This window comes from Nanorana parkeri, unplaced genomic scaffold (assembly GCF_000935625.1).
Source record: "Nanorana parkeri isolate BGI_ZX_2015 unplaced genomic scaffold, ASM93562v1 scaffold80, whole genome shotgun sequence".
Classification (NCBI taxonomy): domain Eukaryota; kingdom Metazoa; phylum Chordata; class Amphibia; order Anura; family Dicroglossidae; genus Nanorana; species Nanorana parkeri.
Genome location: NW_017306348.1, coordinates 660,503 through 682,833, shown reverse-complemented (window position 1 = coordinate 682,833; position 22,331 = coordinate 660,503). Strand labels below are relative to the sequence as shown.

The window sequence follows — 22,331 nt, the reverse complement described above, 5'->3', positions numbered from 1 at the left end:
CCTTTAAGAATTGGGTGCTGCGGTAGTCAACCTGTATGTTTTACCCGATGAAGGGGATCCTTTGTGACCCCAAAACGTTCGTTGTTTTCTACCACGATGCACGTCAATAAATAGACGTATTTTGCAAATTTGGAGTGTCTCTGCTTCCACCCTCGCTGGAACGTCGCCCGAAAGTCACGCTATCCCGGCCGCGCATATCCGCTCCAAAAGGTATGTCACTTAGTGTGAATGGGGCCTAAAGCTGGCCATACACCTATAGATTTTCTGCAGATTTTCCTTGGTCAAATGGAAAAAGTGCAACAGATTCCTCCATCTATGCTTAACTGTGTGGATGGAGGAATCTCCCACTGGGCCAAGCTTCAGTATCTTGCTAGTCACCCCCCGCTGAGTCTCAAAATACCTGAACAATGCCTGCATCCAATCAGATTGTTCAGGTATTTTCAAACAATTCAACCCCACACAGCTACCTCGTCATGTATCACTTGGCCCTCCCTTTTAGATTGTAAGCTCTCACGGGCAGGGCCCTCCTTACCATCTTGTCTTTAATTGTATTGTGATTGTAATTATATTGTAAAGCGCTGCGCAAACTGTTGGCGCTATATAAATACTGTATAATAATAATAATACCTCACAACGTATATGTTCAAATTGATCACAATTTGGCTACTTCGTCAGCTTAATAAAAATGTTATGAAGAGAAATGACTGTGAGAGGTTGGTGGAGCTGGAATCTCAGATGCATGTAGACGTTCAGCAGGTGGATCCCTCTTGCATCAGCGGCATCCCTCTTGCACAGGGACCTGTGAAGAAAAACAAATTGCCAAAATGTGTGACTGTATCAGCCATTAGAATGTGGATATGTCATTATGGCAGGGAGAATGACTATGAGGAAGCATTTTGGCATTCCAGCTACGGCCATAAGGGGTCGCACCATAGTATATCCAAGCAAAGACTAGACAAGTTTTCTTTCCATCTACAGTGCTGATCTGCTTTTAACCTCAGCAGTCTAATCTCATTGATTTTCAGACAGTAAAAAGCTTCTTCCTACCCCTACGGAATACATTTCCCGTTCAATGGTAACCTAAGAGATCTATACATGAACAGTGAACACAGAGAGAAGAGGAGGCAGGGAGGGGAGGCTGATGGAAACAATTTACAACACATACCAACAGAACAAGACTGAAAAAAACATTCCACCTACTCCATCACCTACTACACCCATATGGCCATGATGCAATTAGTTTCTATTCATTTTGAAACTTTAGAGTTCTGTAAGGGAAAAACAAATCAGATTCATAAACATCTTAAAGTGGATCTATATATGTTATCAACGAATGCCCATGTTTTAATAAAAGTGTGTATAGCTTGTAATTATATCTGTACGTGGAGATCTGCCAAATTTGATTATGTAATATTCAGGCTCTGCTTCCTACTTATTAATCAGATCGAGGAAGATAAAAAAGACATAATGAATGCAGCTCTGTATTCAATAACTAACCATTCCATGTATTATTTTTTTTGTAAATACTACAACATGTGAGTACCTGCATTTTACTTGGTATCAACCTCTTGCAATAGTACTCAGAGTGGGAAAAGGAGAAGAAGCAAAAGGGGCCAGTCAGTTGGACTGCAGTACACATATGTTAACAAGGAACATGGTTCTACATTTACTGTCCAGTCATGGGCTGGGTGAGGGACAGGACCTGTAAATGTACTTTAACTGTAGCAATGAAAGATCAGGTCTTCTTCCCTGCTAAGCAGGGTTGTGTTGTGTGGCAGGGCTGTGTAAATCAAAAAAAGGGGGTTATTCGCAAAGCTGCCAAAGGCAGCCATGTGAATGACCCAGCCAAAGTGAACGCTGTTCGGCTACTCACTTCAGTCTTGTACGGCTGATTTCAGCCGTACACCGGCTAATATCAGCTGTACATCTGCTGCCTTTGTCTACCTTCGGTCAACCAAACATGCTCTGCATGCTTGGCTGAGCCGAAGTGCAGAAGGACTTCGACTTGCTGCCATTCACCCCTATTCTCTTTGGGGCCAAACGGCAGTGAGTGGATAGCCGGATGCATTCGGCTCGGCTATTCTGCCGGTACCTCCAAGGTACCGAGCAGAATAGAAAAGAAGTGAAAATTATTTTTTTAAGTTGAAAATTATTTTAAGAATAATAAAAAATAGGAAAATTTAAAAAAAGAAATAAAGATTTTTTAAAGAAAAGAAAAAAAAAACAATTGTGAATAGCCCATACAGCAGCCCATCGGTTCGAGGCAGCCAAAGAGAGCCGAAGGATCAGCCAAAGCTACGGTCCAAAGTGAATAACCCACTAAATCTCTGGCAGGTAAAACGGCTCACTTACAGAATACGTATTTATTCTGTGCGTTGTGCCTGGTGTCCAACTTTCATGCTGCACAGCTGCTTTACTACTCAGAGCAGTAGAGTACATTTGCTGTGCAGCACTACAGTTACCTGTGCAAATCACTCTCCCAAGGTGTTTTCTTGTGGGCAGGCATCTTTGGCAGATGAAGACCAAATCTGACAGATTAGAGCAGTCTATTCAGGTTCTGATTAGTCATACTGTTAGGGAGACAGCAGGGATGATCCCTTGAGGACCAAATACATTTATTGATGACTCCCTGGAACAAATAAATCTTCCATCATGGTTGTTAAGTATCCAGCCCTTAAAAGTGCAAGCATTTCACGCATGGAAGAATGGAAGAAAAAGTCTAAAATGAACTCCTTCTGTCTACGCTCTATACTTATATGGGCACATTATGAGTTATCTTGACAATATAATAATTTACTGAATACAAAACTCTCTCTACGTGATGTAACCTGTAATATACAATATTTCTTGTCAGGCTGTTAAGGACCACTCAACTCTTCCTAGCTGTTATGCAAGAAGGCTCCCTCCCAGGGCATGCTTGCTGTTGCCTTGTATAACAATGTAATCAAGGAATATTTAGTCCAATGGTTCCCGACCCCAGTGTGACTAGGGCCTGGTAATTTACTTCTAAAACCTTCTGACAGCTGAGTCTAAAATATTAACCTAATGCAGTGCTGCCAGCATATACAAGGTACCTTCGGGTGCCACAACTCCATTTTCATTTCAAGGCCCCTGGATATCGAGAATGCCTTGTGCTTTAATATGCAGACATTTATTGGGTTGATGAGTAAAGAGCCTGGCCCCAGCCCCTGTAATCCTTTCTATTGGTTGATAGGCAGCCTTCGTTCTCTCTAGTAAAGCTTGGAAGTGGTAGTGCTTGACTCAGAAAGGGCTGGTATATTGGAGCACATAAGCATTCTGGGCATCTGCAATTGAAACAGACTTGACATGCAGTACCCAAAATAAATATATACAGTGAATATTGGATGGAAAAAGCCTATTTTACCAATGTTTAAAAATAAATATTATCTCAGCACAATATATTTGTACGTAGGGGCTGCCATATTTTCCTATTGCATACACAACTGCTTCTTCCCAATAGTTGTGCTTTACAATGCAAGTCAATCAAGTGATTGAAAACAATGCAATCCCTGTGTGGTCGATAGCTTATCTCAACACTGTTAGGCAGTCATTGTAGCAGGTAAACTGCCCTGTCTGTATGGCTAGTCTGAAAATGTAAAAAAATAAAAATATATACAAATGCAAGAATGCAAAAATGCCGAAAATTACTTTTACTGTAAAAATTACTCCCAATATGTGCTTACTGAAAATTCACTTTAGTTATCCTGTAAGATAAAGTTCCTCAAGCCGTTTGCTGATTCATATATATGATCATACTCATCACTTATGATTGGCGATTACTGAATTACTGTAAATAATCTATATGTGTAATGAGTCTTATTAGTTCTCTAATCAGTCTTCCTCTAAGGCTGGGGTCGGCTCATGGAATACTAACACAGTGAGACGGCGTTGTCCTCGGCCGGTAAACCCAAGCATGATAGGTGATATGTTTTATCACTGCCTCGCTAATCAATATCTGCCAATATGCTTGAACGTAGCAAGAGGACAGTCATCTTGGATTACCAATATTTTCACTTACACTAGAAATATGAGAACAAAGAAGAGGGAGGGGAATTATTTAAAGAGAACCCTAAGTGAGCTTTGTAGTTTATTGTTATTTAAACAAAACGGTGAAGTTTCGATTTGATACAAATGTATAATAATAGAATCAATAATAATAATTAAAACAAATGTTTGTTATATATATACTGTATTTGCCGGCATATAAGGTGACTGGGTGTATAAGACGACCCCCTAATTTTCCACTTAAAACATAGGTTTTGGGCTATACTCGTCATATAAGACTACCCCCCTTCCGAGGCAACACCATTTAAAAACATCATGGATGGATGTGCGGTAATACTATATGTATGGTAGCTTCAGCTACATACAGTATACCGCGCTGAGCCAATCACGGCGAGCAATGTATTCTATTAATGAATACAAAGCTTGCTTGGATTGGCAGAGGTCGTGTACATCGCTCGCCGTGATTGGCTCAGCTACTGTATGTAGCCGAAGCTACCGTACATACAGTATTACCGCCCATCCAGCGGGCTGACAGATTAGGGATGTTCGTTTTTTCGTATACATTGTATACCTATATGGCTTCACTCAGAAACTGTGTTTTCACAGTCTAATAGAGCAGGGGATTGGTTGATATTGGTTTCCTGTGGGTTGCTACCTTTTTAAATTAACTGAACAGAATATTAAAGCCGAGGTAGGATAGACCATTTTATGACCACTTCATCCATGGTAAGATAGTAAAAAAAAAAAAGATATGGTTATTTGTAACATCAAAATGGAATGTCCGTGCACATTTTGATGCTGATAGGATACCTGTACTATAGTAATACATTTAGTGTTGTGAAAGTGGCTGGGAGAAGGGTAGACTCGTGATCTCAGCACTTATAAAGGTTTTAGGGTATTTTGGAAATTGTCATATTGAAAGAGACACTTTCGATAGTAAAATAAAAAAGGAAACAGAGTCAGGATAGGAAAGTACAGTAATATTTTACCATTACTGCCACTACTGAAACCAATTTTAGCTCTTTTGCAGATCAGTGATTGCAGTGATTATATAAACTTCAGCATCCAATACTTTCAGGTGTGCCAGATTCCTGCACATCTTTGCTGCCCATTGTGACTTCTTTCCCTGACCCCTATGTCACTAATGTGTCCCTGCAGCTCTGAAGAGACACACTAGTAAGGTAACAGCCAGCAGGAGGTATGGAATCACAGTGTGCAGTGGGGCTACAGAGGTGATAGTGGTAAGCATTATAGCTGTACTTCCTTTATCCTCCATTGTGGGACACTGGTCATAAACCTTCGGAATATACTGCTGTGTACAGAAGGATTGGACACTGGCAAACAGAATAAATGTAGACCAATGTAGGCAATTGAGTATCTCACCGCAGCTGCTTTTGTGGGCTCATAGTAAGAGGGGTTCTGTGAATGGTGGAGAGCTGCTGACAGGAAGGCATATCAACCTTCCAGAAACTCTTAACCCTTTATAATAAAAACATAAGTACATTGTATACTTTCCTTTTCTTTTTACAGTGTACAATATATTATCTTCATCAAATTGCTATACTAAACTTTCTTTATTTTTCTGTTTTTTTCAGACTCTTTTGGCCAAGGGGCCATGGAGAAGCTGCTATGCCTGCTGCTGATGGGAGCTCTGGGGTACTTTGGGAGAGCACAACATTGCCCCGGCCGCTGCATCTGCCAGAGTAACTCTCCAACTCTAACTATGCTGTGTGCCAAGACAGGACTTCTATTTGTCCCACCAGCCATTGACCGTCGGACAGTGGAGCTACGGCTGACAGACAATTTTATCACCATCATACGACGCAAAGACTTTGTCAACATGACCAACTTGGTTCATTTGACACTCTCACGAAATACTATTAGCCAAATTGTACCCCTGGCATTCTCTGACTTGCGTTCTTTGAGAGCCTTGCACATGAACAGTAACCGACTTTCAATTCTGAGACACGAGCATTTCCGTGGCTTGGGAAATTTGCGCCATCTGATTTTGGGCAACAATCAGATTAGTTCTATCCAGAATGGAGCCTTCCATGAGTTCCTTCCCACTGTGGAAGACCTTGACTTGTCCTATAACAACCTTATAGAGCTGCCCTGGGACGACATAGGGCAAATGGTCAATCTAAATACATTAACTCTGGATCACAACCTCATAGACCACATTGCGGAAGGAACATTTACTATGTTGCATAAGCTGGTAAGATTGGACATGACCTCTAATCAGCTGCACAAACTGCCTCCAGACAACCTATTCCTCAGGTCTCAAGTGATGGCCAGTACAAGAGGCTCCAGTTCCTCCTTGGCCATTAGTTTTGGTGGAAACCCTTTACACTGTAACTGTGAGCTCTTGTGGCTGAGACGACTAACAAGAGAGGATGACCTGGAGACTTGTGCTTCTCCAGAACAGCTAACGGACAAGTATTTTTGGTCAATTCAAGAGGAGGAGTTTATCTGTGACCCTCCTCTTATCACCCGACACTATGCCAGCAAAACATTTGTAGTGGAAGGACAATCTGTAAACCTCAAGTGCAAGGCAGTAGGAGACCCTGAACCTTCAGTCCATTGGATTGGCCCAGATGGGAAGCTCATCCACAATACATCTAGAATGGTGGCTCATGACAATGGAACACTTGACATTGTGATAACCACATTGAAGGACAGTGGTTCCTTCACCTGTATAGCATCAAATGCAGCTGGGGAGGCTACTGCCCCAGTAGAATTGGCAATAGTACCACTTCCTTTGTTAGTTAATAACACGGCTCACATAAAAGAACCTGACCCTGGCTCCTCTGACATCACAACCTCCACAAAATCAGGCTTCAATGACACCAAAAGCCTACAGGACAGGAGAATAGTGGTGGACAAGCTGAAGTCCACCTCAGTTGTCATCCAGTGGCCATCAGAACGACATATTCCTGGGATTCGCATGTATCAGATTCAGTACAACAGCTCTTTAGATGACTCTCTGGTGTACAGGTAAGATGTAGTGATGTTTTGATTGCTCTGCACACACAGGACATGAAAACGTTTTTTGGCATTCAGTAAATGTCAGCTAATTTAAACACCCCCGCAAATTCTATTATCTGAGGAAACCATGGTCAGATTTACTCCCTTGGATTCTCCATTTGTATGCCTTGTCAGTGTTCTTATGCTATGCTTTGCAGGATTAGGCAAGGTAGTCATTCTTTTTTGTCTCAAACAATAGTTTATTGAGCAAAAGATAAAGTGCAAGGTACATTACAGAATAATACATGGTATTGTGTACAAATAATTACATAGATATTTGTAATTAGGAGAACAAATGTTCTACTACAAGCCAGCAAATTAATCACTGTTTACAACTCCACCGTGCAGACATCTGTATAATTTTAAACATGTAAAGGGGTATGTCTTAATAAACCTTAAAAAAAACTTAACTCCCATTAAACAACTCTAAATTACCTGCTACCATTCACTTTTCATATGTGGTCCCAGAGAGGAGGGACTGTGAAAAAGTGAAGCAGCTTGAGCATCAAAACATTTTAGACAGCCAGGGATTCCATATCTTGTTGTATCAGACAGGACAGCTGCTGAGTGCATCAACCAATTTTATAAGGCTAAGATGTCACTTAGAAATTTCATCCACTGGGATACACAGGTGCAAGTACTTGACATCCAATGTAGAACTATGGGCTTGAACTTCATGGGCTTGAAATAGCAGTTCACGAAGAAACATGAGCCTTTGCTGCAGGCATCGGCAGATCCTGCGAAATGCCTAACACATATACCTCTTGTAAGTGGAATCGGGCACACCATCAAATCATTTACAAATGTAAGTATCCACAGAATGTGTTTATAGCAGGGCAGGCCCAAATCTAGTGAAACAAAAAAAAAAACTTGCAGCAAATGACACTTCGGACAGTTAACAGAGAATGTCTTAAGTAAATCTAGCCATTCTATGTGCAGAAAGGTACACTTGATGAATGATACCAGCTTGAATTTAGTGCTCCTTCACACACAAGGACACTTTGCCTGGGGTCTCTAAGCAGTCTTCCCAGTTCTCCTCGCCGAAGTCTGGCAAATCACTCCAGCATGTTTCATAGGATTTCTTTTTGTTGAAGTTAGTTGTTACTACCAACCTTCTATACAATGATCACCTATCATAACCTTTTCATGCCCTTCCTGTATTACATGTACTAGATTGTATTCTTTGAAATCAGGTCTTGGTCTGGAATGCATGCTGGAGTTTTAAAAACTATATCGAGAAAAAAGTTGAGGAAATTACCTCAGGGCACCCACGTACACAGCATAACCAAAAAACCAGATGCCTCGAGATTCCCACACACAGAATCGGGGGTTTTCCTTAATTTGGGTAAAACTCTGTTTTCCCAGAGAGGTGCATGATATATAATTTGAGTGGACTGATTTTGGTCCATTTCCAGACACGAGTGGTTTGTTTAAAAGTATATGAGGGAAATGGGGTCTTGTCATATTTCCCCTTAAGCAGGATTGAACCATGAGGGAAGTAAAACCCAAAAGCTGTGCTTTATTTACACTACCCTTACTGAGCCTGTGTGCTACCTGTGATAGTTGTGCTGAATCATAATACTAATGGAGCCATGGGAAAGCCAGGCCACCTAAGGTGGAGAGGTTAATTAGTACTTAAAAGGAAGCTTTGAAGGTTTATGATTCCAAACAACTCCCGTAGTTGAGCATTCCATTTTTGGAAGATGGAAAAGGGTAAATAAACTGGGGATTACAAAAGGATGTAAAATACTTTTTGGGAAAAGGATAACTTTAAATACGTTTATACATAGTGAGTGGAAGTATAGTCCAAGCAGCAAATATGTATTTCAGGAGAGTGTAGAATGGATTAATATTGGAGTGGATAAATCAAGCAAAGCCTACAATGAACCACTGGCATCAGTCAAATACAAAACCATTTCACCTGCATAGAAACTAATTTATTCCTCCACAATGGAGAGACCAAGCATGGCGGGTTTTCTACAAAGTCTGATAGCCAAGGGCTCAGTTACTACTGCCAACAGTAAGGGTGATAAGGCACAGAGGAAAATACTCCAAAGCCTAAACATTAGCTGCCACTAGGTGCAGAATCTAATAATGTGATCCAATTTATAAATACTTGGCGGGCAGCCAAATTTGTGCAGAGAGGCCTTGAAGTATGACCAGTCAATCATACTGAATGCTTTATTAGCATCCAGGCAAACAATAACTCTTTGTCCCCGATTAACATGAGAGTACTACAAGTTGTCAGAGATCCTATGAAGGTACAAACTGTAGTCATACTAGGCATAAAACCTGTCTGATCCTGGTGTATGATAGAAGTAATCACTTAACACAAACATGTGGCAAGGACCTTTGCCAATATTTTAACATTTGCTGTAAGAAGCAATGTTGACCTATATGTTTCAAGAAGTTGTAGGTCCTTGCCAGGTTTGGGGATAAGAATAATCAGTGCCTCACATGTAGACTGTGGCAATTTGCCCAAGGAATAAGACGCATAATATAATTGCAATAGTTTAAGGGCCAAGAAGTCCATATATTTCATATATAATTCAAGAGGAAATCTGTCCAGACTAGGGATCTTTTGTTCTGACCTTATCAAATTGCTGTCTTAATCTCATCAACCGTAATGTGAGTATCCAAAATGTTCCACTGTTCAGGTGTTAGGGACGGAGTAAGGGTGTCACGTAAATAAACACCAGCATCTGTCCCCCAGGTTAAATAGTGACTGCTCAGAGAAGAAAGATCTACTGGGAGTGTGTTCTGCATAGAAAGATTCATGCTGTCTAAATGCCTCTTGCCATACCCACTTATTAGTGTCAATAGTATTGGTTAAATAAGCATATTTGGCTTGACTTTCAGGAGATGCTAATCTAAGCAGAGTGTTACAGGAATGTCTTTTGATGTGTGAAACTGCAAAGAGTAAAACCCCTCTGGATTATCCCTCAAAGGCTTCCCAGGCTGTTAAAGTATTCGACAAATTGTCATAAATGTTAAAAAAAGGTAGACCATTGAAGGGACAGGACCTGGTCTTGTGGAAACAAAGAAAAAGCAAAAAGGCTTAAACTTCCAAAACGTGTAAGGTAGTAATGGGCTCCAATCAATGTGTACTGTTAGTAGACAATGGTGGGAAATCAGCCTGGGAAGGAAAGCAGCAGTGGTTATTGGGGATAGTATACTGGGAAAAAAACAATTCTTAAGTTTGAAAAAGAATAACATAAATTCTGTAGTAAGGGCAGCCATTAATGAATGTTAAAAGCTGATTCTCAGCGATTAACAGCCCTCTAAAGCAGCAAATAACTCGTCACGTACAGTGTACGTGACAAGTCATTTGGTCCCTTTGTGGCTGGACGTACAGTGTACGTCTCCCGTCACGAAGGGGTTAACCTCCAGATTCAAGTAGTGTCATATGATACAATAAAAACAGTTCATTGAGAACATGTCAAGTGGAACAAAAAGTTCACCCTTAACAGCTGTAAAAGTCAATGACTTGCATGGTCAGAAACAGTCACTGACCACTGAACAATCACTGACCACGGCCTCATAGCTGTGAAGCAGACAAAAGAACACAGGAATTATCAAATGTAACCAAAGTTATAATGAAGAAATTAATTTCCAAAAGAAAAACACCTACACAGTACCACAGTCAGAGTTCACACTCAGATATAGGGGTAAGACCATAAATCCAAAGATATGGCCTGCAATGATTCATAGCATCTGATATTGGTGTAAAAATAAGACAATACAAAACCACAGTTAATTCAAAAACCTCTACCTCAGCATAGCCAATCAAAATGGGGAGGAAAAACAACATCTCAACCGCCTTAAATTAAGTACATAACAAACATAAAAAGAGTGTCTGGCTGGCATTAGTGAAAAGGAGGAAAAACAAAGCGGAGTTGGAATAAGATATTCGGTTGTGGGTGCAACTCACATTGACCATCATGACAAGACTCCGCCAAATCATGTACTTCAGCAAGGTTATATTGTTTTTAATAGAATTGTATGGTAATTAATAGAATCTGTTGTAATCAAAATTAAAGGGGATCTAAACCCTCCGGTTTTTTTGCCTATATCTACTGCTAGCATGCAGTAGTTATAGGCAAGAAGTGTAAAAAAAAAAAAAAAACGCTTAAAATCCTTTTAAACTTACCTCGTTATCGCCGCTCGTTCCCGCGCCGAGAATAAGGAACTGCTCGTACGGCCGCAAAGGATCTTGGGGCGGGCGCATGCGCAGTTCCGATTCTCGGCCGGGAGACGAGCAGAGACGCAAGGTAAGTCTATGGACGCGTGCACCCGCCTGCAGACACCGCTGGATCGGAGAGACAGAGCAGTCAGCGCTGGATCGGAGTGACGTCACACCGCTGGAGGGACAGATGAAAACATGGGGAAAGAAGAGGAAGATCGGAAAAAGAGACATCATTTAAGGTAAGTGCTAACATTTACATTGGGGGGAGGGAAATTTTTTTTTGCCTTTAATGTCACTTTAATTAATTAGGATACCTATGGATAAGAAAGGGAAACCTGAAAACCTGACTTGGTAAGGGTACTTGAAGATATCAGTTAGGAAACACAGATCTAATGTCAATGGTCAGCTTTAAAGCGACTGCATCCCAGGCTTAAAAATATGTTTCAGAACAGCAACTGCAAGAGAAAAGGGTTTATACTCACCTGTCCCGCTGCCTGTTCCTCTGATATTCTATCAGCCTTTTTATATTGAACACATTTCTAGGTGTTGTTTCTTCCATCCCCTGCATCACTAAAGGAAACAGAAGTGAATGTAGGGGTCAGCAGAAAAAAACATGGTGTGCAGCAGGGTATGCAGGTTTCTGACACTCCTGGAAGTGTCAAATGTGGAGATTCTTCAGGTGGCCATAGGTCTTAAACAGAGAAAAGGTCAAAGCAATGGGCATTGGGACAGGCAAGTATAAAGCCTTTTCTCTTGTAAATTTTGTTTTGTAACTTTTTTTAACCCACCGGACAGAGTCGCTTTAAACCTGTGTTATGTGAAAACATTAGCCATGATTCTTGTGAAAGACCTGATATTTGCATATTGATCAATTGACTGTTAAGCACCCAATATCAGCTATGCTGGTCTCATTAAAGAACAGCTCCTAGATTTGGTACCAATTAAAGAGGCACAAGCAGCTGCCCAGTTGACTAGCTGAGATTGTGATCTGTGGCACACGGAGTAAATCTTCAGTTTAATAAGAAAATAGTGCACTCCATGCAACTTTATGCATTGCAATGCATGTAGCAAGGTTTATTACAGATCCGTAGCCCCTTATGTATTATAGAAGAAGAGACTGGCCATTTTTGTATTGAATAGTTTAAATTACCTGCAAGCTTATTAAATCCCAGTAATTTTCGCCTCTGGCTCCTATCACAAGTCCCTAATAAAGGTGTCACTTTATTACCATTGTTAGGGGGGAGAGGCGTTAAACCCATTATCTGAATTATGCATGGTTGGGACAGTTTGATGACATGGATTCTTGTGCAATACCTGACTAGTGAAATCCCTGAGAAATATATAAAACCAGCGTGTGATTAATTTTAGCAGCAGCTATGCAATACTGTAATAACTGCTTTGGTGGGGTTTGGCCTCTAAAGGGACCCTGTCACTATGATCATTTTGAGCCTAAAGCACACTGTAAAAGAAGAAGGTGAATAATTATCTTTCCAATGGAAGACAGGAATCACCAGCACTCAGTAAGTAATGTTCAAATGGTAACGTCCATTTATTCGGGCAAATCGTCACACATATCGCAGTAACCACTTGGACGTTACCATTTGAACATTACTTACTGAGTGCTGGTGATTCCTGTCTTCCCTTGTTTGCTGTGCATGGCGCCATCCGTAATTGTCACTACGAGCACCACCATTGTGATTTGGGCAGGAGACGCTTCAAGGAGTGTAGGGGGACTTACTGTTTTCCAATATGAATTATCTTTCCAGCTAATTACATCTTTCATGTCTTCCAGATCTATGGGTGCCGCTGCTATCCAACACTTTTGGGTGTTTTAGATACCTGGTCCCCAGCTGGGTGCCATGGTTCTCCCATTCCGGCTACATCACAACAGGAAAAGGTAGAGAAGTAGCATATGACAGAAGGAACCACTGGGTTTAGTAGGAAACCAGATGTTTGACACACCTGGAAGTGTCGGATAGCAGCAGTGACCATAGTTTTCGAAGACAGCAAAGATATCATCTGTAAAAAATAAGGCAACTGGACTTGCTGTATTTATCTTGAAGATGTTTCACTGGTCATCCAACCAGCTTTCCCAATTCAGAATGGCTTGTACAAAAAATGATCTGGGAATAATGGGTTGGATGACTAGTGAAACGTCTTCAAGAAAAATACAGCAAGTCCAGTTGCCATGACCTTCATGAATGAGAACCTTCACAGACATAGCAAAGATCTCAGTTGCCTCCTACCAGACAGGCAAGTATCTAACTTCTTTCACGAGATATTTTGGGTTCAAACTTTTTTTTACCATATCAACAGGGTTGCCTAAAGTTATAACATGGCTTCACAGCAAATAAATATGTTTTCATCAATTGTTTTACAATTTTATTTTTACTTTCCTCACGATTTTGTGACCAATGGTCTCAGCTGCCCATCATCACAGGTGACAGACAGCTGGAAATCAAGGAAGCAGGAGCTTTGACAATTGCACTGCGGAATTGGTTCTCAAAGGGCAGCTTTCACCAATCTCAAGAGGCAATTTAGCTGGAAACAAGTGAAATGGTGTGGAACAGAGAAACCTTTTAGCTATGTCCCAATCAACCACCCCCATATCAGTAAAAGATCTCTTCTCTAGTATTATTTCTGAAACTTGTGGTCCATGGAGGCTTTTCCGTTATGGGAATCACTGAACTGACAAGATCTGCACCTTATCCATCGCCTCCATAATGAGATTCCTCGCTGTGTAAAGAAAGAGAATGTCAGACATAGCAAACACTTTAGAATAGGACGATTCAGGCTTCCTGAGCAGAACGGAACTGAGAGGTAATATTTGCCGTGGATAAACATTACAGACAGGGAGAAAATCTGCTTAACACTTAGGGAAGAGTGTGTAGTGTTTAAAGATGGATATTGTACACAGAGAAACAAGGGCTCTTAAAAGTGTAATTTAAAGGAAAGTCACAGTAAATACCATGTTGCTTTTAAACAATACAAAAGTGCTAAAACTTCCACTACTTACTGTATAAGGTGTTAGAGAAATAAAGCTGTGGAAAGACATAGAACAAGCTACATTCTAAGGACCTCTTTTGCAGTGTTATCCGTAGCCTTTAAGCTAAACCGCCTCCACCACAGCAGCATAAGATGTTCTGAAGCTGTAGGAGTCGGTTGTGAGCAGCATCCTGATTTATTGACGATGTGTGAGATATAACATCAATATCATCAAACTGTTTCTTCTGCTAGCAGAAATAAACACAGAAGCCTCACTGTTTGTGATGATCTCCAACCAACATGTAGAAAGAATGTACATACTGGATGGGGGGCTATGGTACAGTGATGATTGCATGAAAATGTGCAGGTGATGCTTTTGCTTTATAATCAAGAGGTTCCAAAAGGGATCAAATAAGTTTGTAGAGAAAAAAAAAGACCCCAAAGGGACCAATAAACCTAAAGCAAAAGACACTTATAAACTTCTGTAGTGATAGAACTGCTCTCTACCCATCCAATTTTGTGTCCTTCTGAGATGCTTTCTTATCTACCGTTCTCACTACCTGCCCTTCAAACACTACCTAACCTTTTTCACACATAACTATTTCCACAGCCTGCCCTTCTCTCATTGGCTACCGTTATCACCAAATAACTCCAATTACTTCACCTGCTGTCTTCCCATGTGTCTTACTTTATAGCATTTCTTCTAATTGCCTTACACACTGCATTGATTCATTTTGTTGTCTCCACTTATCTTGTAATACTACCTCTGCTTGCACTTTTCACTTCTGCCTTCTACCCATGCTTCTCAGATTCGTGCCCGTCTCACTTATTTTGCTCTTCTACCATTTTCTCTTTTAACTTCTCTACCCTATCTAATGTCTGCTCTTCTCACTTCTTCTGCCCTTCTTATGTTCTACTCCTCTCACTTCTTCTGCCCTTCTACTGTCTGTTCTTCTTACTTCTTCTGTCCTTCTACTATCTGCTCTTCCCACTTTTCCTGCCTGTCTATGTCCTACTCCTCTTACTTCTTTTTTCCTTCTACTGTCTGCTCTTTCCACTTCTCCTGCTCTTCTGCTGTCTGCTCTTTTTACTTCGGCCTTCTACTGGTTGTTCTTCTTACTTTTTCTGCCCTTCTACTGTCTGATCTTCCCAGTGCTCATGCCTTACTTTGCTCTACTCCTCTCACGTATTCTGTCGTTTTACTGTCTGCTCTTCCCACTTCTCCTGCCGTCTATGTTCTACTCCTCTCACTTCTTCTGCTCTTCTACTGTCTGCTCGGCTTACTTCTTCTGCCCTTCTATTTTCTGTTATTCTAACTTATTCTGCCCTTTACTGTTTGCTCTTCCCACTTCTTCTGCTCTTCTATTGTCTGCTCTTCTTAGATTTTCTGCCCTTCTACTGTCTGTTCTTCACACTGCTCCTGTCCTTCTATGTTTTACTCCTTTTACATCTTCTGCCCTTCTACTGTCTGCTCTCCTTACTTTTGCTCTTTTACTATCTGTTCTTCTTACTTCTTCTGCTCTTCTACTGTCTGCTCTTCCTACTTCTGCCCATCTATGTTCTACTCCTCTCACATCTTCTGCCATTCTACTGTCTGCTCTTGCAACTTCTCCTGCACTTCTACTGTCTGCTCTTCTCATTTCTCCTGCACTTGAACTGTCTGCCCTTCTACTCTCTACTCTTCTAATTTTTTATGCCCTTCTAACCTTTTCTGCTCTTCTTTTATGTGCATTTCCCACTATGCAGTCAGTCTCATTTCTCCTTCTCAACTTTAACTTAGTCCCTTTAGTTTTTCTGCCCTTTCACCTCATCATAATTCACTCTAATTCAATCTAAACGTGCTCACTGTCATTTCATCCAACCCCCCTATGTATTGCACTCATCCTAGTTCTTTCATCTGCCCCTCATTCCACCCCGGATACTCCACCGTCCTCTTTCATTACATCTTGTTATTATGCTTCACCTTCTATCTGCCATTCACATTCTGCTCTTCTCAAGATGCCTGATTCATTGACCTTCAATTTTCCCACTTATGACCAAAAATAGCCTATCCTAGATTTGGCCTTTTAATTTGGTCTGCAGTGTTCAAACCAAAGGTGTTCCATAACCTTTACTCTCACTCTACCTGTCCCTATTTTTATCCCTATGCCTGCTCCTCTTACAATGCCTGCTGTACAGTATCTCCTAACTTAATTTCCTTTCTTACTCCATCATTTAGCCAGTGCATACCCCATACCAGCATATTTCATTTTTATTTCTGCACCCCAATTTGATCTCAAACATTTTTTTCCTGTAGAAAAGAGCAAATAGGTGATGAGACCTTCCATGAGACACCCCATAATTATTGTGGGCAGAAAGTATCCCAGTCACACATCTCCTGCAGAGTATACCTTTTTCTTGCTTTCATCCACCTCAAGTTTTTTTTTTCCTTTCTCTATCTTTTGTCTCTCTATTGCATTCCTGTTGTAATTTCCCAGCTGGTCACAACTATTTATCGTTCATATCTAATGAGCCTTGAAAGATACTTAAAAAGCCATTCAATCCCACTTATTACGTTGGTGATATAAACAACACATATCTTGTAGTAAACACAAATCACTGAGATTTAAAATGAATTTTATGATGTCTTAATGGTTAGCACTGTAGACTCAGGTTTTGAGTTCATTTTCCACCAGGGATACTGTCTATGTGGAGATTATGTGGGTCTTCTCCATATGATCCAGTTTGTATCCACAAAACCTGAACATATTGGTGGGTTGCTCAGCTTCCTTCTAAACAGCCTATAGAGAATGTATATTCCCGTGGGCATATTAGATGGCAAACTCCTCTGGAACAGGAATAAACATACAAGATACATTGTTGCTGCATAAATTATATCATGAATACATAAATAAATACATTAAAACTGTAGAATGTACTCTTCCTGGAGAAACAGACATGAATCACTTATATCAGTGCTTCCCAGTAATTAACAATTTCACCCCTAACAAAATGCACATTTTGCTTCAATATAATACCTTCCTTAAGGAGAAACTGGTGTTTTTTTATCAGTTTTATTTTAATTTTGTATTTATTTAAATAATTATTGTATTTTAAAAAAATACTGTTTATTTGTGTAAAATCTATATTTTACAAATTAAAATGGGTGCAGTGTATGGTGTACTTTCTAAAAAAAAAACCCAGTACCTGCTCTACTACAGGCTAAAAACCTAGGTAGCAGCCTTACTACTTGAAGTAAGAGGGATGGATAGCCCTCCACTGAGTCATTCAGCAGGCTCATGTATGTCTATAGTCACAGGTCTGTATTCACACTAGAATAGGTAAGCCAGCTAGCAAAAACCCCGGAGTAGCACGCTCTCCATCTGCCGCCTGCATAAGGGTAAATACAAAATATATGTATTAAGTATTTTGTATTACCCTGGTTAAAAATGATAAAAAATACTTCTAATAATTGTATTTTTTACTTCTGGATGATATAATACATAAAGAAAATACATAGGAAAACACTGCAAGTTCCCTTTCATGCCAGTTTTGAACCCTTAATGCTCTTTTATTCCTGTGAAACGTTTCTTCCACATTTAAGTATTTAAGGAAAATACTATGTAACTATGTAAGTTGCTGACTTGGATCAATAAATAAACTGCTGCTTTAACAAAATACTTGGTGTAGCAACCTATTTTTAGCTACATATTGTTTATTCTGTACAGTGATAAACTGCAACACACATTAACCCACAGCAACCATGGTAAACTGCAACTTGCATTAACCCAAAGCAACCAATCAGAAATGGTCTTTTCATTTATTTTAAAACTGTGATGAACTGTAAATTGTGTTACACAAAGCTTTAGTTCAGAAGTTATCTTACAAATGTTCTGAAAACGGTGATCTGAAATCTGCAATGGATGTTATAGAGCTTTGCAGAAGGTGTTACTGCACAGAGCACTGGCTACCTGAATAAACTCAAAGTCTGTCTAAAGCTGAAAGGACCATGGCAGTTGATACATAAAAAAGATTAAAAAAACGCACTCATACTCTCACATATTTGTAAATCTTAGCCGAGGGTTGTGTATAAGGAGTTCAAACTGTCCCTCTTTTCACCTGGTTATCAGATTCTCCTGCATACTCCATCCAGAAGGCCGATGCACTCTTCCTGCTGTTAATTAGAAGCCTTCATTCTCATGCTTTGGAGCTGATTCATTAAAACTGGAGAAAAGAAAGCAAGCATTGTGACCTTTAGCAACTAACTAACTTTCATCTTTAATTGCATGGAAAATAAAACAAAAATTATGATAGGTTTCCTGTGGGCAACGACACTTTTGTTCTCGTTTTCCTTTTTTCCAGTTTCAGTTAAAATTCCCTTCTGCACCCTCAGAATTATGTTTTATTTCTGTTTTACAGAATGATCCCCCCAAGCAACAGAAGTTTCCTCGTAAATGACTTGGCTCCAGGCCGTGAGTATGACCTATGCGTCTTGGCTGTCTATGATGACGGAATGACCTCCTTGACAGCCACACGAGTGGTGGGATGTGTCCAGTTCACCACTAAAGAAGAGGGCGGACAGTGCAGGCCACTTCATACCCAGTTCCTGGGGGGCACTATGATTATCATAATTGGAGGAATCATTGTGGCTTCTGTTCTGGTGTTTATTATCATCCTCATGATCCGATACAAAGTGTACAGTGGCCAGGAGGAAGGGGGCAAAGCCAGGGTCAGCAACGTTTATTCCCAAACCAATGGGCAGCAAGGCATGGCCTGTGCCAACTCCTGTGCCAAGTTGGGAGAAAATAGCTATGAACCTTTACCCCCATCTTCCAAAGATTCCCCCCGGGAGAGCAAAGAACCTGGTAAACGAGAGTGCCAACCACGTTCACCTCCTCTGGCCCTACTGACTGAAAAGGACAAGAGGAGAACTAAGACCTCCAATGATCTCCAGACAGTTGCTCTGTTATCTTCTCTCTCTGCGGAAGGAGACCACACAGAGACCAGTGCACTTGGCTCCACCACCTCACTATGTCTAGTCACTACTGACGGGCACAACCGTGTGGGCACCAAGGCACCTCCCAGGACTTATCAACATAGATTCTCATTTGATGGGGACTACACCCTGTTCCAGAGCCACAGTTACCCTCGCAGGGCACGGACAAAGAGACACATGTCCACCTCGGAGTTGCACAACCAAGAAGCTGCCCTGGGACATCGGAGAGTCACGTTTAGCAGCACAGAGTGGATGCTGGAGAGCACCGTGTGATTATCTTTCAGGGAACGGATTACCTGAGGGGTTAGGTGACATGGAAGGGCACTTCCTTTGAAACCTCATGGTCTCAGTGTTCATGTTCGGGGCTGATCCAACTCGGATATGCGACTGAAGCATTGCATAACTATGCCTAATGTTTCAGTACACTTCCTAAGTGGTGAAAAAAAAAAGAATGTTTTTCATTTTTTGTCAAATTTTTTGCCAAGTTTGATGTTAGGTTCTCTGATACACCCAAAACATTTAGCATTCATATTGTGTAATCGAGAGGACCTGTATCGATTCCAGAAGTGTACAGATGTATTCTGCATCGTTATGTAATGCTTTTGCATCTGAATGGCTGTCGGCACTGCTTTCTTGAAAGGTTTTAAAAGCTATGTGTTTTTACAGATCCCGCACAGCAGTGCTGCTCTCACCCGCATAATGAGACAAACAACCAATCAATTCATGTTCTTGGTGTCCATGGTTACCAGGTTCTTAAAGCATATAAGAAATTAATGACGAGACCCTTCTCCTCGCCCCTATAAAAATGGATCCACCGTTTTGCCCTCTCTGTCTCTGGCTTGGGGATCTAGAGGGCTGTTGTTCTGCTTGGGTTATAGTAGAAATGTACTGAGCCCCTGAAGCAGTGCCTTAAAACAAGTGAGAGACCAGCACCCAGGCTTTCTGATACCCTGTGTGAACCTTGATGTGACTTGAGGGTGGACATGCTGGTTCATCTAGGAAACAGGACATATGCACAAACGACACGATACCCAAACCTACTGTACAAAGCATTCCTGCACGGAGGAGACAGAAAGCATAAGAGGATTTTATTGGTCATGATCATGGGGGTCCTGGCACCACTTATACAATCTGTACATCTAGCTGGTCTGGATCCTTTCTGAGTCACTCGAGTCAGGAGCCTTTCTGGGACTTGAGCAGGAAGTGAGAGATAATCCAGAATATTGTCTACACACAAGTTTTTACATTAAAAACGTGTGTCACCCTCCCTCTCCCCAGTACATATAGCATGGAGGAGAGAAAGAGATGCCAGTGGGTGCAGTGGGAAATTAAAGTCCTTTCTGTTACTGCTCTCTGTGTCTGTTTTTTTTTTATTGCATACTTGGTAGCATTTACATGATTATAATGTGCCCACTGTGTGAAAGTGTCTGAAAGAACTAAGTGGAGCTTATTGCAAGTAATCAGATTCTTTGTCTCATGCTTCTGATACCAGTAGGAAAATCAAAGCAGAAACTGACTGATATCTAAGGCAACATCGGTTCATTCCTGATTCTTCAATCTGCAACATCACCTTAGATGTGCTACTGTAAATAACACTAGAGGCATGCTAAAATGACATGCTATACTAATCGGTCCACTTTAACATGCCTTAAGCATACTTTATGGTGCCTTAAAGAGACCCTGTCACCAACTAAAAAATTGCAGGTAAATGCAACAGTTAAAAGCGAACTATGGGGTAAGTGTTTTTCCCCATAGTTCTCTTTAGGGTCACAAGAGGACATATACTAACCTCCTCCCGTGACCCAAAGCTTAGTATATCGTGGGCTATTGCCCACGATATACTGAGAGGGTCACAGCCAGGACGGATCCGGACAATACTGTCGGGATCCACCCAGCTGCATGAGTGGCAGCTGGCTCTGCCTATCTAGAGGCAGAGCCAGCTTTGCCTGCCCCCTCCCCCATCCGTTCCTCCACTCAGCGCTGGAGGATTGGAGAGGGGTAATCCCTGCCGGGAGTGGTGACTGCCAGTCACCGCTCTCTGCAGGGAGATGATCGGAAAGTGAGCTAGCGTCAATATGGGTTCGCTTACTTCCCGATCAAAAGAGCCGGCCTGTGACAGCTTCTTTGTCACAGGTTTTGTTCCTCCACTCAGCACTGGAGGATCGGAGACAGGAGGGGGGAATCCCTGCGGGGAGCGGTGGCTGACAGTCACCGATCACTGCAGGGAGACGATCGGGAAGTGAGCGGATCGGCTGCATGCTTCTGCTCACTTCCCAATCAATAGAGCCGACCTGTGACAGCTTCCTTGTCACAGGTCGGCTCTATCTATGAGGATGAGTGGTAATCACTCACCTCATAGATCTCCTTTAAATATTGTAATTGCTTATTTGCAGTGTTTGCCCTTTTCTTATATATCATTTTATTGACGTTGAATCTGCCTTTAAAGTTGTAAAAAAATGTGACTACACAGGTAAGTGTCAATTCTCTAGCACAGCCCCTCCCTCCTTGCATGTCATAGCCCTCTCCACTTCTGGAAGATTGTAATTACTGTTCTGATCCAGCATCTCCACTCCTTCCCTCCCCTGCCTACATAACCTTTTATGTAGCTGCTGGGGAAGCTGAGAAGGGAAATACAATAGGGTGTCACTTAAGTGGCAGCTCTGTGGCAGCTGCCATTACAACCAAAATGGATGTCTACACAACGGAGGCTTTTACAGTTAAATAACATGAATAAACTACCTTGAATGCACATATAATCTTATGGGAAGATTTTTGTTGAAATGAATGGTCTGGCAACAGCGTCTGCTTGAATCTTTAAGAAAAACATAGTAATTGAAAAAGCATATTGCACAAGTCTCTTACATATTCAGAACCGTTCATAATACTTAGAGTCCAGCTAAAAATGTAAATGCAAGAAAATGTTAAAACATTAAAAAATGATCTATAATGTACCTATGTTTACAATTTCATACCACTATTTTTTTTACAAACCTACAACATTACACTGCCCCATATTTCACCAATGGGGTGTGCCCGGGGGCCTGCTATAGAACTGAAGCTTTTCACTGGCATGAGATGCGAGACTCTCAGTCTGACCATTTTTAGCTTTAATATGAGGACATTATACAACAACAC

The 22,331-nt window shown here is 41.1% G+C and overlaps 1 protein-coding gene across 1 annotated transcript in view; it reads left to right on the top strand.

Annotated features, from left to right (window-relative positions):
* Positions 1 to 20,545, top strand: part of LRFN1 (leucine rich repeat and fibronectin type III domain containing 1) — a 124,359-nt gene extending 103,814 nt beyond the window's left edge. The window contains exons 3-4 of the mRNA XM_018576945.1: positions 5,622 to 7,020; positions 18,620 to 20,545. Of these exons, the coding sequence (XP_018432447.1) occupies positions 5,642 to 7,020; positions 18,620 to 19,469 (2,229 nt within the window). The 5' untranslated portion in view covers positions 5,622 to 5,641 and the 3' untranslated portion in view covers positions 19,470 to 20,545. The remainder of the gene's footprint in view (positions 1 to 5,621; positions 7,021 to 18,619) is intronic.
* The last annotated feature ends 1,786 nt before the right edge of the window (positions 20,546 to 22,331 follow it).